At 42.4% G+C, this 19,174-nt stretch overlaps 1 protein-coding gene across 6 annotated transcripts in view; it reads left to right on the top strand.

Annotated features, from left to right (window-relative positions):
- The window catches only part of LOC144487210 (NACHT, LRR and PYD domains-containing protein 3-like), a 96,855-nt gene that overhangs the window by 53,777 nt on the left and 23,904 nt on the right, over window positions 1-19,174 (top strand). For all 6 annotated transcript variants that reach the window (XM_078205266.1, XM_078205267.1, XM_078205269.1 and 3 more), the window contains exons 6-7: window positions 1,944-3,681; window positions 15,955-16,041. In XM_078205266.1, coding sequence (XP_078061392.1) covers window positions 1,944-3,681; window positions 15,955-16,041 — 1,825 coding nt within the window. The remainder of the gene's footprint in view (window positions 1-1,943; window positions 3,682-15,954; window positions 16,042-19,174) is intronic.

Here is a 19,174-nt window from a genome sequence, read left to right on the forward strand (position 1 = left end):
CAGGTGACAGTAGCAAATTCAATTTATCACTGATTCCATCCACCCCATGGTTCTCAAAACTGCACATCATACCATTTGAGCTGAGAATATAGACACCAATTTATCACTCTATGTTTGCCTCGATTTCCGTCTGACACGTTGTGTGGTTAGACAATTTTTGACTGTTCTGTGTTTCACTTCACAGTTGCCTCGAATTTACTATATTTCTGCACTATCTCCCCAAATTCTTGTTTGCTGCATCCCTCTATCACAGCTCTCTTTCTCATTATCGTCCTTATCACAGTGTGTATGAAAGTGACTCGCCTGTAACACTTGCATATCATTATTTCGTTCAACTTCTGAGGTCATATGTCAGTTTCCAGTTTTGCTTCACTAAACCTCTGTTTTAACGTTGCATTTTCCAGCTGCTCCCCCTATGCCGTCTCACACCGGGTTCGATTCCTGGTTTGGGTTACTGTCTATGTGGAGTCTGCACGTTCTCCGTGCGCCTGCATGGTTTTCCTCCGGGTGCTCCTTTTTTCTCCCATAGCCCGAAATACGTGCTCTACGGTGCATTGAGTTCAAGAAGGCAGCTCATCACCAGAGTCGCAAAGGCAATCGGGGACGGGCAATATATGCTACCCCAGCCAGTGACATCCCGATTCCGTAAATGATTTTTGAAAAACTATCCCATGGACCCTGTCTCACAAACTATTGCACAATTTCTGTCACAGTACACTCTCTCTCCCTCACACACACACGCTGACCCACATACACAGTTATACACATGTTCTCACATACACATTCTCATACTCACTGTCACTCACTTGCGCACACACTCTCACACTCTATCCCTCACAGAGACTCACACACATGCACTCATACACACATTCTCAGACTCACCGTCACTCAGTCACACACAAAATCTCTGTCACATAATCTCTCGCATTGTCTTCCTGTCACATCCTTCTCACATACTCTCACAATCTCTTTCTTATCTACATCCACAACACCCTTATTCTTCCTCTCACACGCACTCTCTTCCACACACGCTGTGTGTTTCGCTGTTACATTTTCTCTCTTTACCTTACAGACATAGACATTCTCACTCTCACCTGCTCACTCTCACAATATTATCCTCTCGCTTTTTCTCACGCACACTATCTCCCTCTTCATCGCTTCCTCTGTCATTCTCCCCAACACAGTCTCACTCTCTTTATCCCTCAACCTTTCCTCTGTTATTATCGCATTCTGTTTAACACCCACAGTCTCAGGGAATTTTTCACTCTCATGTTCCCTCCCACACATCCTCTGTCAGTTTTTCTCCTTCTCTGTCACTCTCACATAATCTCACACACCCTCTCTCACACACTCTGTTTCTGTCTTTCTCCATCTCTCTCTCTCCTCTCTCTCTCTCTGTGCACTCACTCACACATATATATGCACACACAAACACCCCACTCACGCGCAGTAAGTATTCCTCAGGATTCTCGCCCTTTCTCTGCCCTGACCTGAACTCTGCTATTCGCTGTCGTGATACGAGCTCTGTAAGCTTCAAATTGAAATAGGAAAGTGGAGTTGTCAACACTTTCCTGCTTCTCCAATCACAGCCTCCTTTCTCCCCATATTTTCTTCATTTGTGGCCTAATGCTGTTACATGACAAATTACTTAAAAAGAGAAGATTGCGGAAAAACTTTGCAGATCTATGGAGGCAGAAAGGGAGACGGTGCTGGGATCAGAGTTGACTTCTGCAGAGCTGAGCATTCCGGCCATATTTATTGGACTGAATACACACAGTTCAGGGGCTGAATTTGGCCCATGGGCCATTCGTTGTAAAAGCCAGTTGTACAAAAATCTAAGTTGGAACTGAACTATTGCCTGCAATATTTTATGGATTGGTCAATTTTACCGGGATGTTTGTAAAATGCCAATAGAACTAACTTTCTCTCCGTTCTTATTGAAGATCTCCAACAGAAACACAAGGAGACACTCCGGGTACAAACTGAAACACTGAGAGTGAACACTATCCTCATAAAGGAGAAGGTTAAGATTTTCCAGCTGGTTGATCGATACGCTGAGCTAACAATTATTTCCGCTGTTCGAGATCGGACACTTGTCGAACATGAACTGCTGGCAAGAGGCCGAGACCATGAAGAATGGAGAGAGAAAGATCTGCGGAAAGAACTGGAAAAAATCCGAACTGATCAATTGTTCCAGAGCAGCTTTTCCCAGAGAAAATCCAAATCTGGGAGTTCAGCAGCAGTGAGCGGAGTCCCGGGAATTGGAAAAACAACAATGATACAAAAGATTATTTATGACTGGGCCACTGGGAAAATATACCCACACTTTCAATTTGTTTTCAGTTTTAAATTCCGGGATTTGAACACTATTAACTGTAGAATAAACCTGAGGAATCTGATTTTGGATCAGTATCCCTACTTTGGGAATATTCTGGGAGAGCTCTGGAAGAACCCAGAAGGATTGCTGTTTATATTCGATGGTTTGGATGAATTCAGGGACAGGATTGATTTTGCCGACAATCGGAGGAATACAGAACCTCAGTACATGTGCACAGATCCCGAATGCTGGTGTGAAGTGTCTGACATTGTATACAGTTTAATACAGCACAAGCTGCTCCCAGGATGTTCAGTGTTAGTGACCAGCCGCCCCACTGCATTGCGTTTATTAGAAAAGGCTGAGATCAGTGTCTGGGCTGAAATCCTGGGACTTGTTGGGAATGAACAGAAGGAATATTTCAACAAGTTTTTTGAAGATCAGACGGTGGCAGCAGCTGTTATCAAACACGTGGAGGAGAACGAGATCCTGTACACCATGTGTTACAACCCTTCCTACTGCTGGATCCTCGGTCTGTCACTGGGTCCCTTCTTTACACAAAGCGACAGGAAACGGCAGCAAGTTCCCAAGACCATCACCCAACTATATTCCTACTATATTTACAACATTCTGAAAAACCATGGCCGAGAGATTGAAAACCCCCGTGATGTGTTACTGAAGCTTGGTGGGATGGCCTTCACAGGAGTCTCCAAGAAGAAGATTGTGTTTAGAGATGAAGATTTGATTGAGTACAATCTACAACCTTCCCAGTTCCTGTCTGGGTTCCTGATGGAACTTTTGGAGAGAGATTATTCTGCCCAGAGTGTGGTTTACACATTCCCACACCTCACCATCCAAGAGTTTGTAGCTGCACTCACACAATTCCTGACTCCAGATCCCGGGGAGGTCGGGAAACTCCTCAGTGAAGCCCACAGTGAGGAAGATGGGCGATTTGAGATATTTCTCCGTTTTGTTGCTGGTCTTTCCTCCGCACAGTCAGCTCGACCCCTGGTGGAGTTTCTGGGTCCATTTCTTCATCAAACAACCTGCCGAGTGATTGACTGGGTGAAGGAGAAGGTTGAAGGGCAGATTGGAGACACAGAGACTGAAACTGGGAAGGGGAAGCTCCTGAACACAGTCCACTACCTGTTTGAGTCTCAGAATAAAATACTGGCTCGGAACACAGTGGGATCTGTGGAAACATTTTCATTTAGTGGATTGCGACTGACCCCGATTGACTTTGCGGTCCTGTCTTATGTCATTGGACTCTGTGATACAATAAAACACTTCGAACTACAGAACTGCGACATTCGATGTGAAGGACTGCAGCGGCTTGGATACATTCTGCACAAATGCCAGGAGTTGAGGTAAGTGCTTGTTTGGTCACATATTCAATTTTTGTATGGTTGAATCATTTATTATGTGACACAAATACCTTCCAGTTGGAGCAAAGATGGACAATCAGAAAACAACTTGACAAAATAAGATGAACGTAAAAATGCAAGGTGGAAAATAAGAATGATGCCCTTGCTAAAAAAAATTATAGACTTAATGATAACTCGAAGAGATTAAGTATTGCAATTAAGATGGACTAAATTAATGCCAACTAATTAAAATAACAAAATATTGAGATTCTAAACATAATAAACACATGAAGGTAAAAATCGTTAAAATTAACACACAAAATATACGCTGTACCGATCACAAATGATATCGTGATTGACTGCGTAAAGAAGTTTGTTGAAGGGCACATTGGAGACAGAGTGAAACTTGAAAAAGGAATCCCCTGAACCCATTCCACTACCTGATTGAGTCTCCGAATAAAGCACTGGCTTGGAATACAGTGGGATCTGTGGAAACACTTTCATTGATTGCTCCTGACAACGATTGACTTTGTCGTCCTGTGTCATGTCATTGGACACAGTCATGATGTGGAGATGCCGGCGTTGGACTGGGGTAAGCACAGTAAGAAGTCTCACAATACCAGGTTAAAGTCCAACAGGTTTATTTGGTAGCAAATGCCATAAGGTTTCGGAGCGATGCCCCTTCGTCAGATGGAGTAGTTATCTGCTCTCCAACAGTGCACAGACACAGAAATCAAGTTACAGAATACTAATTAGAATGCAAATCTCTACAGCCAGCCAGGTCTTAAAAGGTACAAATAATGTGGGAACATTAAACACAGGTTAAAGAGATGTGTATTGTCTCCAGACAGAACAGCTAGTGATGTTAATATCACTAGCTGTTCTGTCTGGAGACAATACACATCTCTTTAACCTGTGTTTAATGTTCCCACATTATTTGTACCTTTTAAGACCTGGCTGGCTGCAGAGATTTGCATTCTAATTAGAATTCTGTAACTTGATTTCTGTGTCTGTGCAATGTTGGAGAACAGATAACTACTCCATCTGACGAAGGGGCATCGCTCCGAAAGCTTATGGTATTTGCTACGAAATACACCTGTTGGACTTTAACCTGGTATTGTGAGACTTCTTATTGGACACAGTGACAGACTAAAACAATGAAATGTTGCATCATTATTAATCAGATGGTTTCGGCTGGCGAACGTGGAGTATCTTAACTTTTTTTATTTTGTCGCAACGGATTTTCAGGTCTAATTATTTAAAATATCTTCCAAGTATATATATTTTTATTGATTCGAGTGATATGGACGAGATCAACTTTTATTGTCCATTCTTAAATGCCATTGAGAAGCTGACTTCTTGAACCGCTGTAGTCCATATCTTAGAATCATAGATTTAGTACAGTTACAGAAGGAGGTCATGCAACCATTATGTCTTCATCTGCTCTCAAATGAGCATTCTGACACTGTGCCCTTCTCCCGATTTTTTCCATATCTCTGCAGATTTGTTTTCTGTTCAAATAATCATTGAATGCCCTCGTCATTGCCTCTATTAAACCTGTTTCCTCTTCCTTTGCAGGCGGTGCCTTTCAGAGCTGAACCATTTTGCTTTCTTTGCAAATCAATTTAAATGTTGTTCTTGATCCTTTTCCAAGTGGCACCAGTTTCTCACTATCTGCCCTGTCGCTCTCATGATTCTGAACATGTCTATCAAATCTCCTTAGCCTTCTTCTCTCCAAAGAAAAGAGTCCGAAACTATCAAACCCATCCTTGTTACTGAAGTTTCCCATCCCTGGAACTATTTGTGTAAACTTCCCCTGCTCTCTCTCCAATGCATTCACCTCCTTCCGAAAGTGAGGCACCCAGAACTATAAACAATACACCAGCTGAGGTCTAAATAATGCCTTTTATCAAAATAACCTCCTTGTTTTTGTAAAATAAGCCGCTGTTGATAATGTCATGATTCCAGCTGGACAGTCAGGTCTCAGAGCTGAAATTTGGCTCAATGGATCATAACTTTTATTTTGCTGTTTAGAGATCTTGAGGAACAAAATCACAGCTCTGCTTCTTAATCTTTAACAAAAGATGAACACCTTTATTAAACAAGAAAATTTCACTATAATACCTTTTTACTCACCTCAGTTATTTTATAAAATGTACGCAAATTTGTAAGGATAACACAAGTTACAGTGTAGAACGTATACCTTAATGTTCATAGGAAGCACGCAATTGTTGTAGACCAACATGCCAACTGTGGTACGACACCACACACTTTCAAACCAAGTGACAGATACCACCTAAAGAAACTTCAGTGGATTCCTCATCAACCACCGAGATAGTTGTCACAATGTCAGCAAACTACTCTCACTGGAACTCTGACTTCAACACGCGTGTGTCCAAACTCTACCCTTGAAAAACACGCTTTGGAATATTTTCCCTACCAGCGCTTTCTCAGGTGCCTTCACCAAGAAATTACCTCCAGGATCCATAACTGTCCTTTCACTATTTCTCTGTTGTGGTTTGCCTCGTCCATTAAGCTTCCACAGACCCATCAATGCCACAGAACACCATTGCTTCACAGGCTGTATGAAGTTGTCAACAACCTTATGATTACTTCAGATGGAAAGCGTACAAAAGATTCAGAGTAATTGGCGAAGATCAGGATCTAGATGAGTATACGGCTTGTAGGAAGGGACTAAAGAAGGAAATTAGGAGAGCCAGACGGTGTCACGAGAAGGCCTTGGCAAGTAGAATGAAGGAAAACCCTAAAGCGTTCTATAAATATGTGAAGAGTAAAAGGATGAGAAGTGAAGGAATAGGGCCTATAAAAGGTGAAGGCGGGAAAATCAGTACGGAACCAGTAGAAATGGCAGAGGTGCTTAATGAGTATTTTGCCTCGGTTTTCACAGAGGAGAAGGACATGGGTCGATGTACTGTGGGCTTGCGGTGGACTGAAAAGATTGAGTATGTGGACTTTAACAAAGAAGTTGTACTGGAATCTTTGAATGGCATCAAGATAGATAAGTCGCCAGGTCCGGATGGGATGTACCCCAAGTTACTGTGGGAGACGAGGGAAGAGATTGCAGAGCCTCTGCCGATGATATTTGCGTCGTCGATGGAGACGGGAGAGGTGCCGGAGGATTGGAGGATTGCGGATGTGGTTCCTATTTTCAAGAAGGGGAATAGGGATAACCCAGGAAATTACCGACCGGTGAGTCTAACCTCAGTGGTTGGTAAGCTGATGGAGAAGATCCTGAGGGACAAGATTTATGAGCATTTAGAGAGGTTTAGTATGCTCAAGAATACTCAGCATGGCTTTGACAAAGGTAGATCGTGCCTTACAAGTCTGGTGGAGTTCTTCGAAAATGTGACTAAACACATTGACGAAGGGAAACCGGTAGATGTGGTTTGTATGGATTTTAGCAAGGCGTTCGATAAGGTCCCCCATGCAAGTCTTCGCGAAAAGGTGAGAGGGCATGGGATCCAAGTTGCAGCTGCCCTGTGGATCCAGAACTGGCTTGCCCAAAGGAGACAGAGAGTGTGTACAGATGGGTCCTTTTTCTAAATGGAGGTCGGTCACCAGTGGTGTGCCCCAGCGATCTGTTCTGGGACCCTTGCTGTTTGTCATTTTCATAAATGACCTGGATGAGGAAGTGGAGGGATGGGTTGGTAAGTTTGCCAACGACACGAAGGTTGGTGGGGTTGCGGATAGTCTGGAGGGATGTCAGAAGTTACAGAGGGACATAGATAGGATGCAAGGCTGGGCGCAGAAGTGGCAGATGGACTTCAACCCAGATAAATGCGGAGTGGTCCATTTTGGCAGGTCAAATGGGATGAAGGAGTACAATATAAAGGGAAATACTCTTAGTACCGTAGAGGATCAGAAGGACCTTGGGGTCCGGGTCCATAGGACTCTAAAATCGGCCCCGCAGGTGGAGGAGGTGGTTAAGAAGGCGTATGGTGTGCTGGCCTTTATCAATCGAGGGATTGAGTTTAGGAGTCCGGGGATAATGATGCAGCTATATAAGACCTTCGTCAGACCCTACTTGGAGTACTGTGCTCAGTTCTGGTCGCCTCATTCCAGGAAGGATGTGGAAAAGATTGAAAGGGTGCAGAGGCGATTTGCAAGGATATTGCCTGGATTGAGTGGCATGCCTTATGAGGATTGGCTGAGGGAGCTCGGTCTTTTCTCCTTGGAGAAACGTAGGATGAGAGGAGACCTAATAGAGGTGTATAAGATGTTGAGAGGCATAGATCGGGTGGACTCTCAGAGGCTTTTTCCCAGGGTGGAAATGGCTGCTACGTGAGGACACAGGTTTAAGGTGCTGGGGGGGGGGCGGGGTAGGTACAGGGGAAATGTTAGGGGGAAGTTTTTCACACAGGGTGGTGGACGAGTGGAATTGGCTGCCGTCAGTGGTGGTGGAGGCAAACTCAATAGGGTCTTTTAAGAGACTTCTGGATGAGTATATGGGACTTAATAGGATGGAGGGTTATCTGTAGGCCTAAAAGGTAGGGATATGTTTGGCACAACTTGCGGGGCCGAAGGGCCTGTTTTGTGCTGTAGTTTTCTATGTTTCTCTGTTTCTATTTCTGAATTCTCGTTCGCTAACTTTACCCGGTTTGCACCACTCAGCTCTATCTTTTACTGAGTGCCTCTCTCTGTCCTCCTCTTTAACTTCACTAAGCAGAACCTTCATTAGATTTTGGTTGTCTCTCCCTTTGCCTTCATTTTTCCTGGCACTCCTCTGTTATTTCCCTGCTTTGTTACTGCTAGTTAGCTCTTGGGACTTCTTTCTACATGGCTGTATTGTCAGGCATGTACCGGCAGTCTCTGTGGTCTTTCTGCATGGGCTACTTGTTTCCGATTGAGCACAAAAGCTTCTATCCTTCAGTGTGGGCCTGTGGTTACAAGCAGATGCTTAGTTTTTCTGACCTCAATGACTGTTTCTTATGTCTTAAATATTTAGTTACAATGCAGGCACAGTTTAAAGTGAAAGCAAAACTCACACACATCTATAGACCAGGCAAATTAAAATCAGTGGCAGAGAAATTTCTAGAAACAACTATTCAGGATAGGATTAGTAACAGGGACAAATATGGGTTAATTCTGAAGAACCAACATGTATTTCTAAAGGGGGAACCGTGTTTAACTGATGTACTGGACCTTTTTGAAGAAGTAACAGCAGGGATGATGAGGGTAATGCTGCTGACGTGGATTACATAGACTTTCAAAAGTCATTCGATACAGTTCCACACAACAGAATTGTGAGGAAATTTCTTGGAATAAAATAGCAAGGTGCAGAATAAAAATAGTTGAATAAGCAATGAGTAATGATCAATGGAATTGTTCAGATCGGAAAACGTTTTGTTGTGATGCTCCCCAGTGTTTGGTAATGGACTCCTTTTGCTGATATATACTAATCTATGGAGTGTCGAGGGCAATTTAAAAAATTTATGGATTGCCAGAAAATTGAAAGCATTGTTAACTGTAAGGATGAAAGTGTTGACCTTCAAAACGGACATAGGCTATCTTGTGGAGTGGGCAGATAGCAGCCTTGCTTAACAAAATGCTGAACTAAAGTTGGAATCCTTTATTAGTGCACACATACAGAAACACGAAGTGAGCTTAAAAAATTAAACTTATGCTATATTTCTAATGTCCACAGAGATATAGCACTTAAACAGGGGTTATAACATAACAGTAAAGCCCAGGATACGGCATGCTTCATTAACTTTTGCTTACACCTTCCCTACTAACTCCAATGATCTATGCCTGTAGACTTACAGGTCCCCCTGCTTCTGCACTCCTTTTCAGAATTCTTCCTCTTACGCTGTATTGTTTGTTCATGTGCATCCTAAAACAATGCATCACCTCAATCCTCTCTGCTTTAAAATTCATCTGCCAAATATCTGCCCATTTCACCAGCTTGTCTAAGCCCGTTTTGAAGGTCTACACTTTCATCCTTACAGTTAACAATGCTTTCAACTTTCTGGCAATCCATAAACTTTGAAATTGCTCTCTGCACTCCATAGATTTATATCATTACTACATAGCAGCAAAATGGGTCGATTAGCAAACCCTGGGGAGCTTCACAACAAAACCTTTTCCGACCTGAAAAATTCCATTGATCATTACTCATTGCTTATTCAACTGTTTTTATTCTGCACCTTGCTATTTTATTCCAAGAACTTTCCTCACAATTCTGTTGTGTGGAATTGTATGGAATGACTTTTGAAAGCCTATGCAATCCACGTCAGCAGCATTACCCTCATCAACTCTGCTGTTACTTCTTCAAAAAGGTCCAGTATATCAGTTAAACATGATTTCCTCTTTAGAAATACATGTTGGTTCTTCAGAATTAGCCCATATTTGTCCATGTTACTAATTCTATCCTGAATAGTTGTTTCTCGAAAGTTCTCTGCTCCTGATTTTAATCTGCCTGGTCTCTCGATGTTGGAATTATCCTGTTTGCAATTCGACAGTCCTCTGAACCCTCTCCTTACTTTCAGTAGGGCTGGAACATTTTCTTCAGTGTCCCAGCTTTGGCCACTCTAGTATCCTTCAATATGCTTGGATGCATCTTATCTGGCCCTGGTACCTTCTCAACTATAATTACAGACAGTATGTCAAACAATTTCTCCTCATCAATTTTGAGCTATCCTAGTGACGACATTTCCTTCTCTGTCACCATGCCCTGGGCAACATGTAGATCATTGTTAAAGGGTGATGTTATGTATTAATTTAAAACCTCACCCCGCCTCCATTTGTACCTTCCCTCTTAGCTCCCTAAAAAGTATTTCCTGTCTGTTTACCAGCCTCTCCTATTTATATGCTTACAGAATACATTCGCTGCTAAGAGCATAGCTAATATTAATTTCTTCGGCTTTGCAAAACCCAGAAGGTTTCAATTCTTACTCTTAAGTGCATTTTTACAATTTGTTTAATGTGAGGAAAGATGTGAAGACCAGTGAAGAATGTCTCAGACTCTTTTGTGATTATTTTAAACAAAGCAAATATTTATTACACAGTAAAATGCACAACAAGAAAGTCAGTTAAATAACAGAAATGAATGGTTATCCAAAATATATTTACATTTACATGGTTCCAATTCTTATATATTACTGAATTCCTAGTTAAATTTTAACTTTTAAAACTACATACAAAATCCAGCAATGGGTGGTTTTTGATGCAAGGAGTCTGGATTTGTTTGCCCGACCTTTCCCTTTAAAGGGAAGATACTTCGACGATACCTGAACTATTTTTTAAAGATTGCCCAATGTTCAGCTAAGTTCTTCCAATAAGTTGTTGCCAATAGTTACCAGTAATCTGCAATACCCTCTGAATTGGAGTAGGGACAACTACTTTCTCAAAATTGACTTTCTCCAGACAGAAGTTTTGTGAGAGTGGATACAGCTTCCTGATGTGTGGGCTGCGATCTGAAAATGATTCCCTGCATAGGGCGAATTTGGCTCTGATATGCTGTCTTCATTTTTGATCTTCCCTTATCTGAAATTACCTGTTTAGAATTTACATGTAATTACCTTTATTGCAGGAGCTCAACTTTTAAAATTTCAATGTGAAATCCGCCCCACCTTCCATTGTTACCAAACATGGCTGAGTAAACACTTGTTCTGTGTCGCTATGCTGATCAGCAGATCTAAGCTGTAGTTCTATCAACTCAAAATCTAATTTTGCCATCTTAATTAATAGCTTGTGTTACCTTGAACCATAGACCCCACAGAACACATTCCCAATCATACAACTTCTTATTTGTAACAGGGAAATCTCCTTTATCTTGGCTGTCAGTCTTTTCTCAAAATCCTTCTTCATTTCTTCAATATAATTTTTCACTTCCGCTCTGAACACTCTGAATTCAACCTCAATTGTATGTTTGCACCTGACACCTGTCAAAAATAAACCCTTTCTTTGTTTTCTTAATTTCTATCTTCATTTTCATCCAATGAACTCTGGATTTCTTTGTCCCACCTTTCCCCTGTGAAATAATATATTTTGACTATGCCCAACTCATTTCTTTTTAAAGTAGCCCATTGTTTATCTACGGATTTCCCTTCTAAGTATTCGTTCCAGTCGCTCCAGTCCAGCTCAGTTCTTGTCCCAATGAAGTCAGCTCCCCCCTGGTGAATTATTCTAGCTCTAGATTTCCCATTGCCCTTTGCAATCAGGGCATTCCTTCTTGGGATAATGAAAACAAGAACAAAGAACAGAACAAAGAACAATACAGCACAGGAACAGGCCCTTCGGCCCTCCAAGCCCGTGCCGCTCCCTGGTCCAAACTAGACCATTATTTTGTATCCCTCCATTCCCACTCCGTTCATATGGCTGTCTAGATAAGTCTTAAACGTTCCCAGTGTCCCCGCCTCCACCACCTTGCCTGGCAGCGCATTCCAGGCCCCACCACCCTCTGTGTAAAATACGTCCTTCTGATATCTGCTGCTGTGCAAAACTCTCCAGCAAACATTAGGAATGTTGTTTCCCTCTGTATAACATTTGGTTAATTGAAATCCCCTATTGCACTTATGAAATTTGTTTGCATCTCTCTGTAACTTACCTGTAGCTTTGTTCCACAACATTATTTCCACTCGTTGGCGGTTTATAGATCTCATCAAGCACAGCAACTGCACTTTGTTCCCCTTATATCTAGACAAGTTGATTCTGTCCTTGAACACTCTGGGACATGGCTCTCTCTCCAGCAATGCAATGCTTTCATGGTTTTAGATGGTGTTGTCGAACGGTCCGTGGTGAGTTTCTGTTTGGCACCTTGTAGATGGTACACACTGCTTGCATTATACATCTGTGCCAGGAGGAGTAAATGTTGAAGGTTTTGTGTAAAGTAACAGTCAAGGGAGATGCATTGTGCTAGATGTTGGCAAGCATCTTTATTGGTCCTTTGGAAATCGGGAGGAAAATTAACCCCCACTGGATTCCTGGCATCTAACCTGCTCCTGAAGCCACAGTATAGAAATGGCTGGTCAGTTTCTGGTCATGATAACACCGATAATGATGGTGGGGCATTCAGGACAATGAAAATGTCAATGTCAAATGAGATCGTTGGATTCTCTCTTCGTGTGACAACACTATGACATCGAGAAATGTATTTGTGTCACTTTTATAGTGCAGGAGTTTTTTTTAGCACTTGGTTCCATTATTGATGCCGCTTTCTTTGTAACCGGCAGCCCATGTTGAACCTGCAGAAGCATAATTGTTCCTATTTGCTGGGCTAATGCAGTTTTGTTTTGTAGTTTAGTCTTTTCCTCTGGCGTTTGCAGATTAGGGCTTGATTAGATTGATCGACCCGAAAATTCGCGTGACTGGGAGGGTCTAACCTCACAGAGGGCAAACAAGCTCAGTTGTTTCCTAGAAGCGGTGGCAAGAAGTAGCTCTTTCTCCCTCTGAAGATTAGAGACTGGGACCTGCTCGAAAATAGATCTCATTCTCTGAATTTCTGCTGTTTGTATTTATTCCTTTCTCTCGAGATTGCTGTATGTGTGTCAGAAAACAAGTGTCTATCGGGATCTTTATCCACATGAGCTATATGTTCTTGCTCCAATTGATTCTGAAGAAGGAGATATGTCTGTGGGGAAATTGCTTAAATTGAAACGATAGAGATAGTTAGCTGCTAAGAATTATAAGGCGTCGTGTTTAAGTATGTCAATTCATAAATGTTAAGCTAATTCTAAATTTTAACTGTTGTTAAATAAAGTTTTTTTTTAAAGAAACTACCTCATGCTCGCACTAATGCCCAAAACAAATAACGTTTGGGTTTATGCTAACTTAATAATATACCTTCCAGTTTCTGACCCGGTTCCGAACCCTCAGTCTATTCTGAGAGATTGCCTCTCAATTGTTAGTCCGAGTGACTGAGTGATTGCCTCTCATTTGTCAGCCCGTCCCTAATGCTTGTTCCATATCCTGATGAGTTGGGAATGGTGCTGATTGTCGAAAATTTTTATTATTTTTTGCAGGATATGGGCATCGCTGGCAGGGCCAGCACTTATTGCCCATCCCTACATGTCCTACATTTCAGACGGCATATAAGAATCAACCACATTGCCGTGGGTCTGGCATCATATGTAGCCCAGACCAGGTAAGGACGGCAGATTTCCTTCCCTGAAGGACACTAGTAAGCCAGAGAGGTTTTTACGACAATTGACAAATGTTTCATGGTCATCACTGGACTTTTAATTCGAGATATTTTAATTGAATTCAAATTTCACCATCTGCCACGGTGGTATTCGAATATAGGTCTTCACCCTGCGTCTCCGGACTGCCAGTCCCGTGATAATACCACTACACCATTGCCTCACCTGAAAACCTCTCACTTCATGATAGAGGGAATGTTATTGATGAAGCAGTTGGAGATGGTTGTGCCAAGGGTACTCCTCTGAGGAACTCCAACAGCGAGGTCCTAAAGATGAGATGACTGTCCTCCAACAAATACAACTATCTTCCTTTGTTCTGGTATTAGACTAAGTGGCAGATAGTTTCCCCCCTCATTACCACTGACTCATTTTTTCACGGGCTCATTGATGCCGCACTGGGATAAAATGCTGCCTTGATGTCAATGACAGTCACTCTTGCTTCACCTCCTGAGTTCAGCACTACTCTCCTTAGTTGCATCAAAGCTGAAATGAGGTAGGGGGCTGACTGGCCCTGACGGAACACAAGCTCAGAGTCAGCGAGCAGATTGTTGCCAATTACCTACCACTTAGTAGTTGTCTCGATGACGCCTTCCATTACTTTGCTGATGATCGAGAATAGACAGAGTGGTGATTATTTTTCTGTAGAGGACATAGCTGGACAATTTTCCACATGATCGGATAATTGCCAATGCTGTACCTGCACTCGTACAGGGATATGGCAACTTCTGGAGCAGAAATCCTCAATACAATTACGGAACGTTGTCAATACCCATTATCTTTGCCTTATTTAGTGCCTTCAGCTATTTATTGACATCCATTGGAGTGAACTGACTTCACTGAAGACTGGTATGTGTGATGCTGGGGACCTCTGTATGGGTCAGCCACTCGCACATCATGGCTGAAGATCGTTTGAAATGCTTTTACACTGATGTGTTTGTCTACTCCATCATGAGTATGGAGATATTTACGCAGAACTCCTGCTGTTGTTTTCTCATCCACTAAAATTCACGATTGAAAATGGTAGGGGTGCAGAGCTCAGATCTGATCCGAGGAAACCTGAATTTCCTGAATTAGGAAAATAGCTGCTGTTTTAAAGACACAAACTTCTCCATTACCCAATTATACCCAGGATAAAGGCACACACTGGACAACCGGGAGGAATGACCAGGAATCTGTTCCACGGACTGATTCTCACACGCAGTGGAATGTCTCCACTAAAACTGTCAGTGAGATGTAACAAGATTTTCCAATATTCATTTCCCTATGTGTGGATCTTGCGGGAGGAGGGAAGTCCCGGCAATTTCAGAAATAAAAAGAAAGCAGCCGTACCTGCCGAAAATGCAAATCCTGTTTCATGGGGAATAAAGTGGTGAACACCCCTCCCATAGAAACTAAGAGGACAGGGATATTTCAACTTTGTTATGGGAGAATAAACATTCCTTGTCTAAAATCCAGTGGGATGAATTTTACAGCAGCAGTTCGCACACTTTCTCAACATAACTCACTCCGAGGTGTTGCACAGATTAATAGAATGTAACGAGTTACAAAGTACAGGGAATCTCCACTTTATCATTTAATTCTCAGAAAATTATACTTTTGCATGAAATCCCGGATTTAAGTAAAAGCAAAAATGATTTAAATTCCTGGAAACTTGGCAGGAACAGTCATTGAGATTCAGGAGGGTTGTTCTGATAATCAGGAATTAAGACCAGAATAAAGGACATTTTTCTTTTAAATTGGTTAGTTCACGGGATGAAGGCATCGCAGATTAGGCCAGCATTTATTGACCAAAACTAAATACCCTCACCTTGTCAAGGGCAAATAGCAGTGGGCAATAAATGCTGGTCTCGCCAGTGATACCCATATCCCATCGACAATTCAACCAAAAATACATTTTGAGTGGGATGAAAGTGGTTTTCACCAGTTGTTCATCAATTTTCACTGTTCACTATTTTCTTTTCCATTTAATTGAAAGGAAAATCCAGCGAGGCATAATATTGTAACTTTAATCAGTTCCCCACTGGAGCAAAGTTTCTGATTCAAATATTAATCACGCTCATTTTTTGCTGGTGAAAATTCAGCTGATTTTAATGCATTCCTCTCTCTCTCCATTTAGTCTGAGTAACAATAATTTGGAAGATTCAGGAGTGAAACGACTATCTGCCGCTCTGAGGAATCCAGACTGTAAAATACAGAAACTGCAGTAAGTACCAGACTGTGAGAGATTGTGCTTAGAATAACTGGCTGTCTGACACTCTAAATTACTTTTAGTATCAGTAATAGTGTCTTTAATAAACACGGCATATTATCCTTACTCTCAGTCCGAGTGTTATAGGTAAAAAAAAACACGGAATTAATTTTGTTCCTGTAATTATTTTCTGTCTGATCTCCAGGCCGGAGGGAGCCTCAGATGTTCTCACCTCTCCTCTTATTACAAGCCGGTCACTGATGGGTCTGAACCTGAGTTATAATACACTGCAAGATTCAGGAGTGAATACTTGAAATATTCAATTGAAATTATGCAACAGAATAAAGAGATGTGGAGAACACTTAAATATTTATTCAATTCCAATATATACCATGTCACACGTTGAATTTAGTTGAATTAGTCATTCAGATGATAGATGGTTACGTCTGTAAGCTTTTAATTTTGCTTGAAAATCGAAAACTGCTCTACATTGGAAAAGCATTGAACAAACTACATTGAATTCTGTGAGTCACAGCACAAATTTCTGTTGGATGGAGCTTAAGGATCTTCTTAAAACAGAGGGGAGAGATCAAGGTGGAGAGGATTCGGATGGGAATTCCAGAGCTTACAACCCAGGAGCACAAATGTTTGGCTCACCTGTCAATGACAATTTTCACAGAACAGCATAGTGTGAATTATGTTCCAATTAACAATGGACAGTGTTGTTCATGCAAATGATGATACTAAAAGAACCGTTACTCTCAGTATTTGTGTTATTTAAAACGCTATCCATTATTAATAGACGCACAGGTTTGCCAGCCAAGCTGAAATAAAAGAGGTAGCATGGATTATGAAGTAATCTAGGCTACAGGAAACAGACAGTAGTGGTGACGTCGTTCTTCAATGGGTGTAGCATGCAGTGGTGTTCCCGAACTGTAAGTGCAGTGTTGGTGCGACTATGTTTCTTTTCGTATTTGAATAACTTAGACTTGGATATATCTGAAAATGAGGTGTGAAACTGCAGACGTTTACAGCACATGGCCATTTGCATACCAAACAGCCGAAACAACATATCATAGACCGAGCTCAATCATACCAAAACCATGGCTGAGATCAAACTTCTGCAGTCCTGCCGCATCTTTTCATGAATGTTGTTCGACATGCCAGAAATGATACACGTGCCTCTAACATGTTACAAATATCAACATTGCCACTGATCAGGGAGCCCAGAACATCAGTGCAAACGACGAGACTGAACAATTAGCAGCCATCGTCAGCCAGAAGTACAGAGTGGATGGTTAATCTCAGCCTCCTACTGAGACGCTGAAAATTACAGATGCCAAAATTCAGCCAATTAACTTTGCGATATGAAGAAATGATTGAAGGCACTGTACCCTGTGAGCAAGAGCTCACGACCCACGCTCCAGAACTAGGCCTTCACCTAGCCAAGATGTTCCAGTACAGCTAAAACACTGTATCTACCTCACAATGCGGAAATACGCAGGGCAAATCCAATCTCGCGAATTACTGTCACATCTGTGTACTCTTGTTCATCAGAACAGTGTCATTCTTCCAATGCTTTGTGAACATCACTGCATGAGTTCCTCAGGATAATGTCCTCACCTCAACCACCTCCAGCTTTTGATCAATGACCTTCCTTCCATCATGAGGTCAGAAGTGAGGGTGTTCACTGATGAATGCACAATGCTCAGTACTAATCACAATACCTCAGAGACTGAAGTTGTCCATGTCCATATCAGCAAGGACGGAGCAAAATTCAGAACTGATTCCCTGCACAAGTATCAGCCAATTATCAGCAAGAGGGAATCTAACCACCACCCCCTCAACGTTCAATGGCGTTGCCATTTCTGAAATCCAGCCCCCTCCTCCTCCCCTCACCCCCAGCATGAACATCCTGGGTGGTAGGGATCTCACTGTAACCCTTGACCAAACACTGAAATGTAAAAACTATGGTTCCAAGAGGAGCTAAGATTCTGGAAATTCAGGAACAAATAACTTTTCTCCTGTGTTCCAAATGCATGTCCACCGCCCAGAAGGCACACTCAGCAGTGTGACGGAAACCTCTCCGCTTGCTTTCAACTCCAGTAGGACTCACCACCATTTGGGATGGCACAGTCGCACAGTGGTTAGCACTGCTGCCTCAAAACGCCAGGGACCCGGATTCAATTCCAGCATCGGATCATTGTCTCTGTGGAGTTTACACATTCTCACCATGTCTGACTGGGTTTCCTCCGGGTACTAAGGTTTACTCCTGAAGTCCAATAAAATGTGGGTTATATTGATTGGCAATGCTAAATTGACACTAGTGACAGGTGATCAGCAGTGTAAATGTGTGGGTTTACGGGAGTAGGGCCTGGATGGGATTGTGGTCAGTGCAGATTCGGTGAGCCCAGTGGCCTCCTTCTGCACTGTAGGGAAACTATGATTCTCGAGGGTAATCATTGCCTACAAGATTTGGTTTTGCCAATGACTCCATCATCTCATGAAAGCATTAAGAAAGACAAGCGCTACCCACTGAAGAGATGGGTAATTGTGTCTGTGTGTAACCTAAACAGAGTCACAGCGGATAGGTACAGCAGCTACTACAGGGCAACTTGAGACACAATTGAACAGGCCAGAGGATTTCTGAAGTTAACGTGTTCCTGCCTGGATTAATCGAGTGGAGCCCTTCAATATACTCATCGAATGTCTTGAATGTTCTGGTACTGTGCTGTGCTCACTAGAACCTGAATGGACAAGGGGAGAAGATTTGAAAGATGGGGATGTCGTTGAGTGTAATGACTCTTCTATAATGAGGATATGGATGTTTACCAGACGCTGCAAGATAAGGAACCCCATAGAACAGAGAAGGGATCCCCCAATGACGTGGCTGTTGTCCTCCTTGTTGCCTGAGTCAGGGAAGAGTCCGGCAGACTGCGGACCTTCTGTACAGAAACTGGAGTTGTCTCTGTCATCGCAGCTTTGTGAAGTGTTGGTGTCATGGTCAGAGCGGAGCACACCAGAGGCATCCTGAAAAGTGTCCGAGATGCTGCAGGCAGCTGCTCCTCCATACATTCAGGGCAAACTGGACCCTCAATGCTCATTTGATGGGTCAGAGGACCTGACAGTAACATCAGGCACAATTTAC

This window comes from Mustelus asterias, unplaced genomic scaffold, assembly GCF_964213995.1.
Source record: "Mustelus asterias unplaced genomic scaffold, sMusAst1.hap1.1 HAP1_SCAFFOLD_645, whole genome shotgun sequence".
Taxonomy (NCBI): domain Eukaryota; kingdom Metazoa; phylum Chordata; class Chondrichthyes; order Carcharhiniformes; family Triakidae; genus Mustelus; species Mustelus asterias.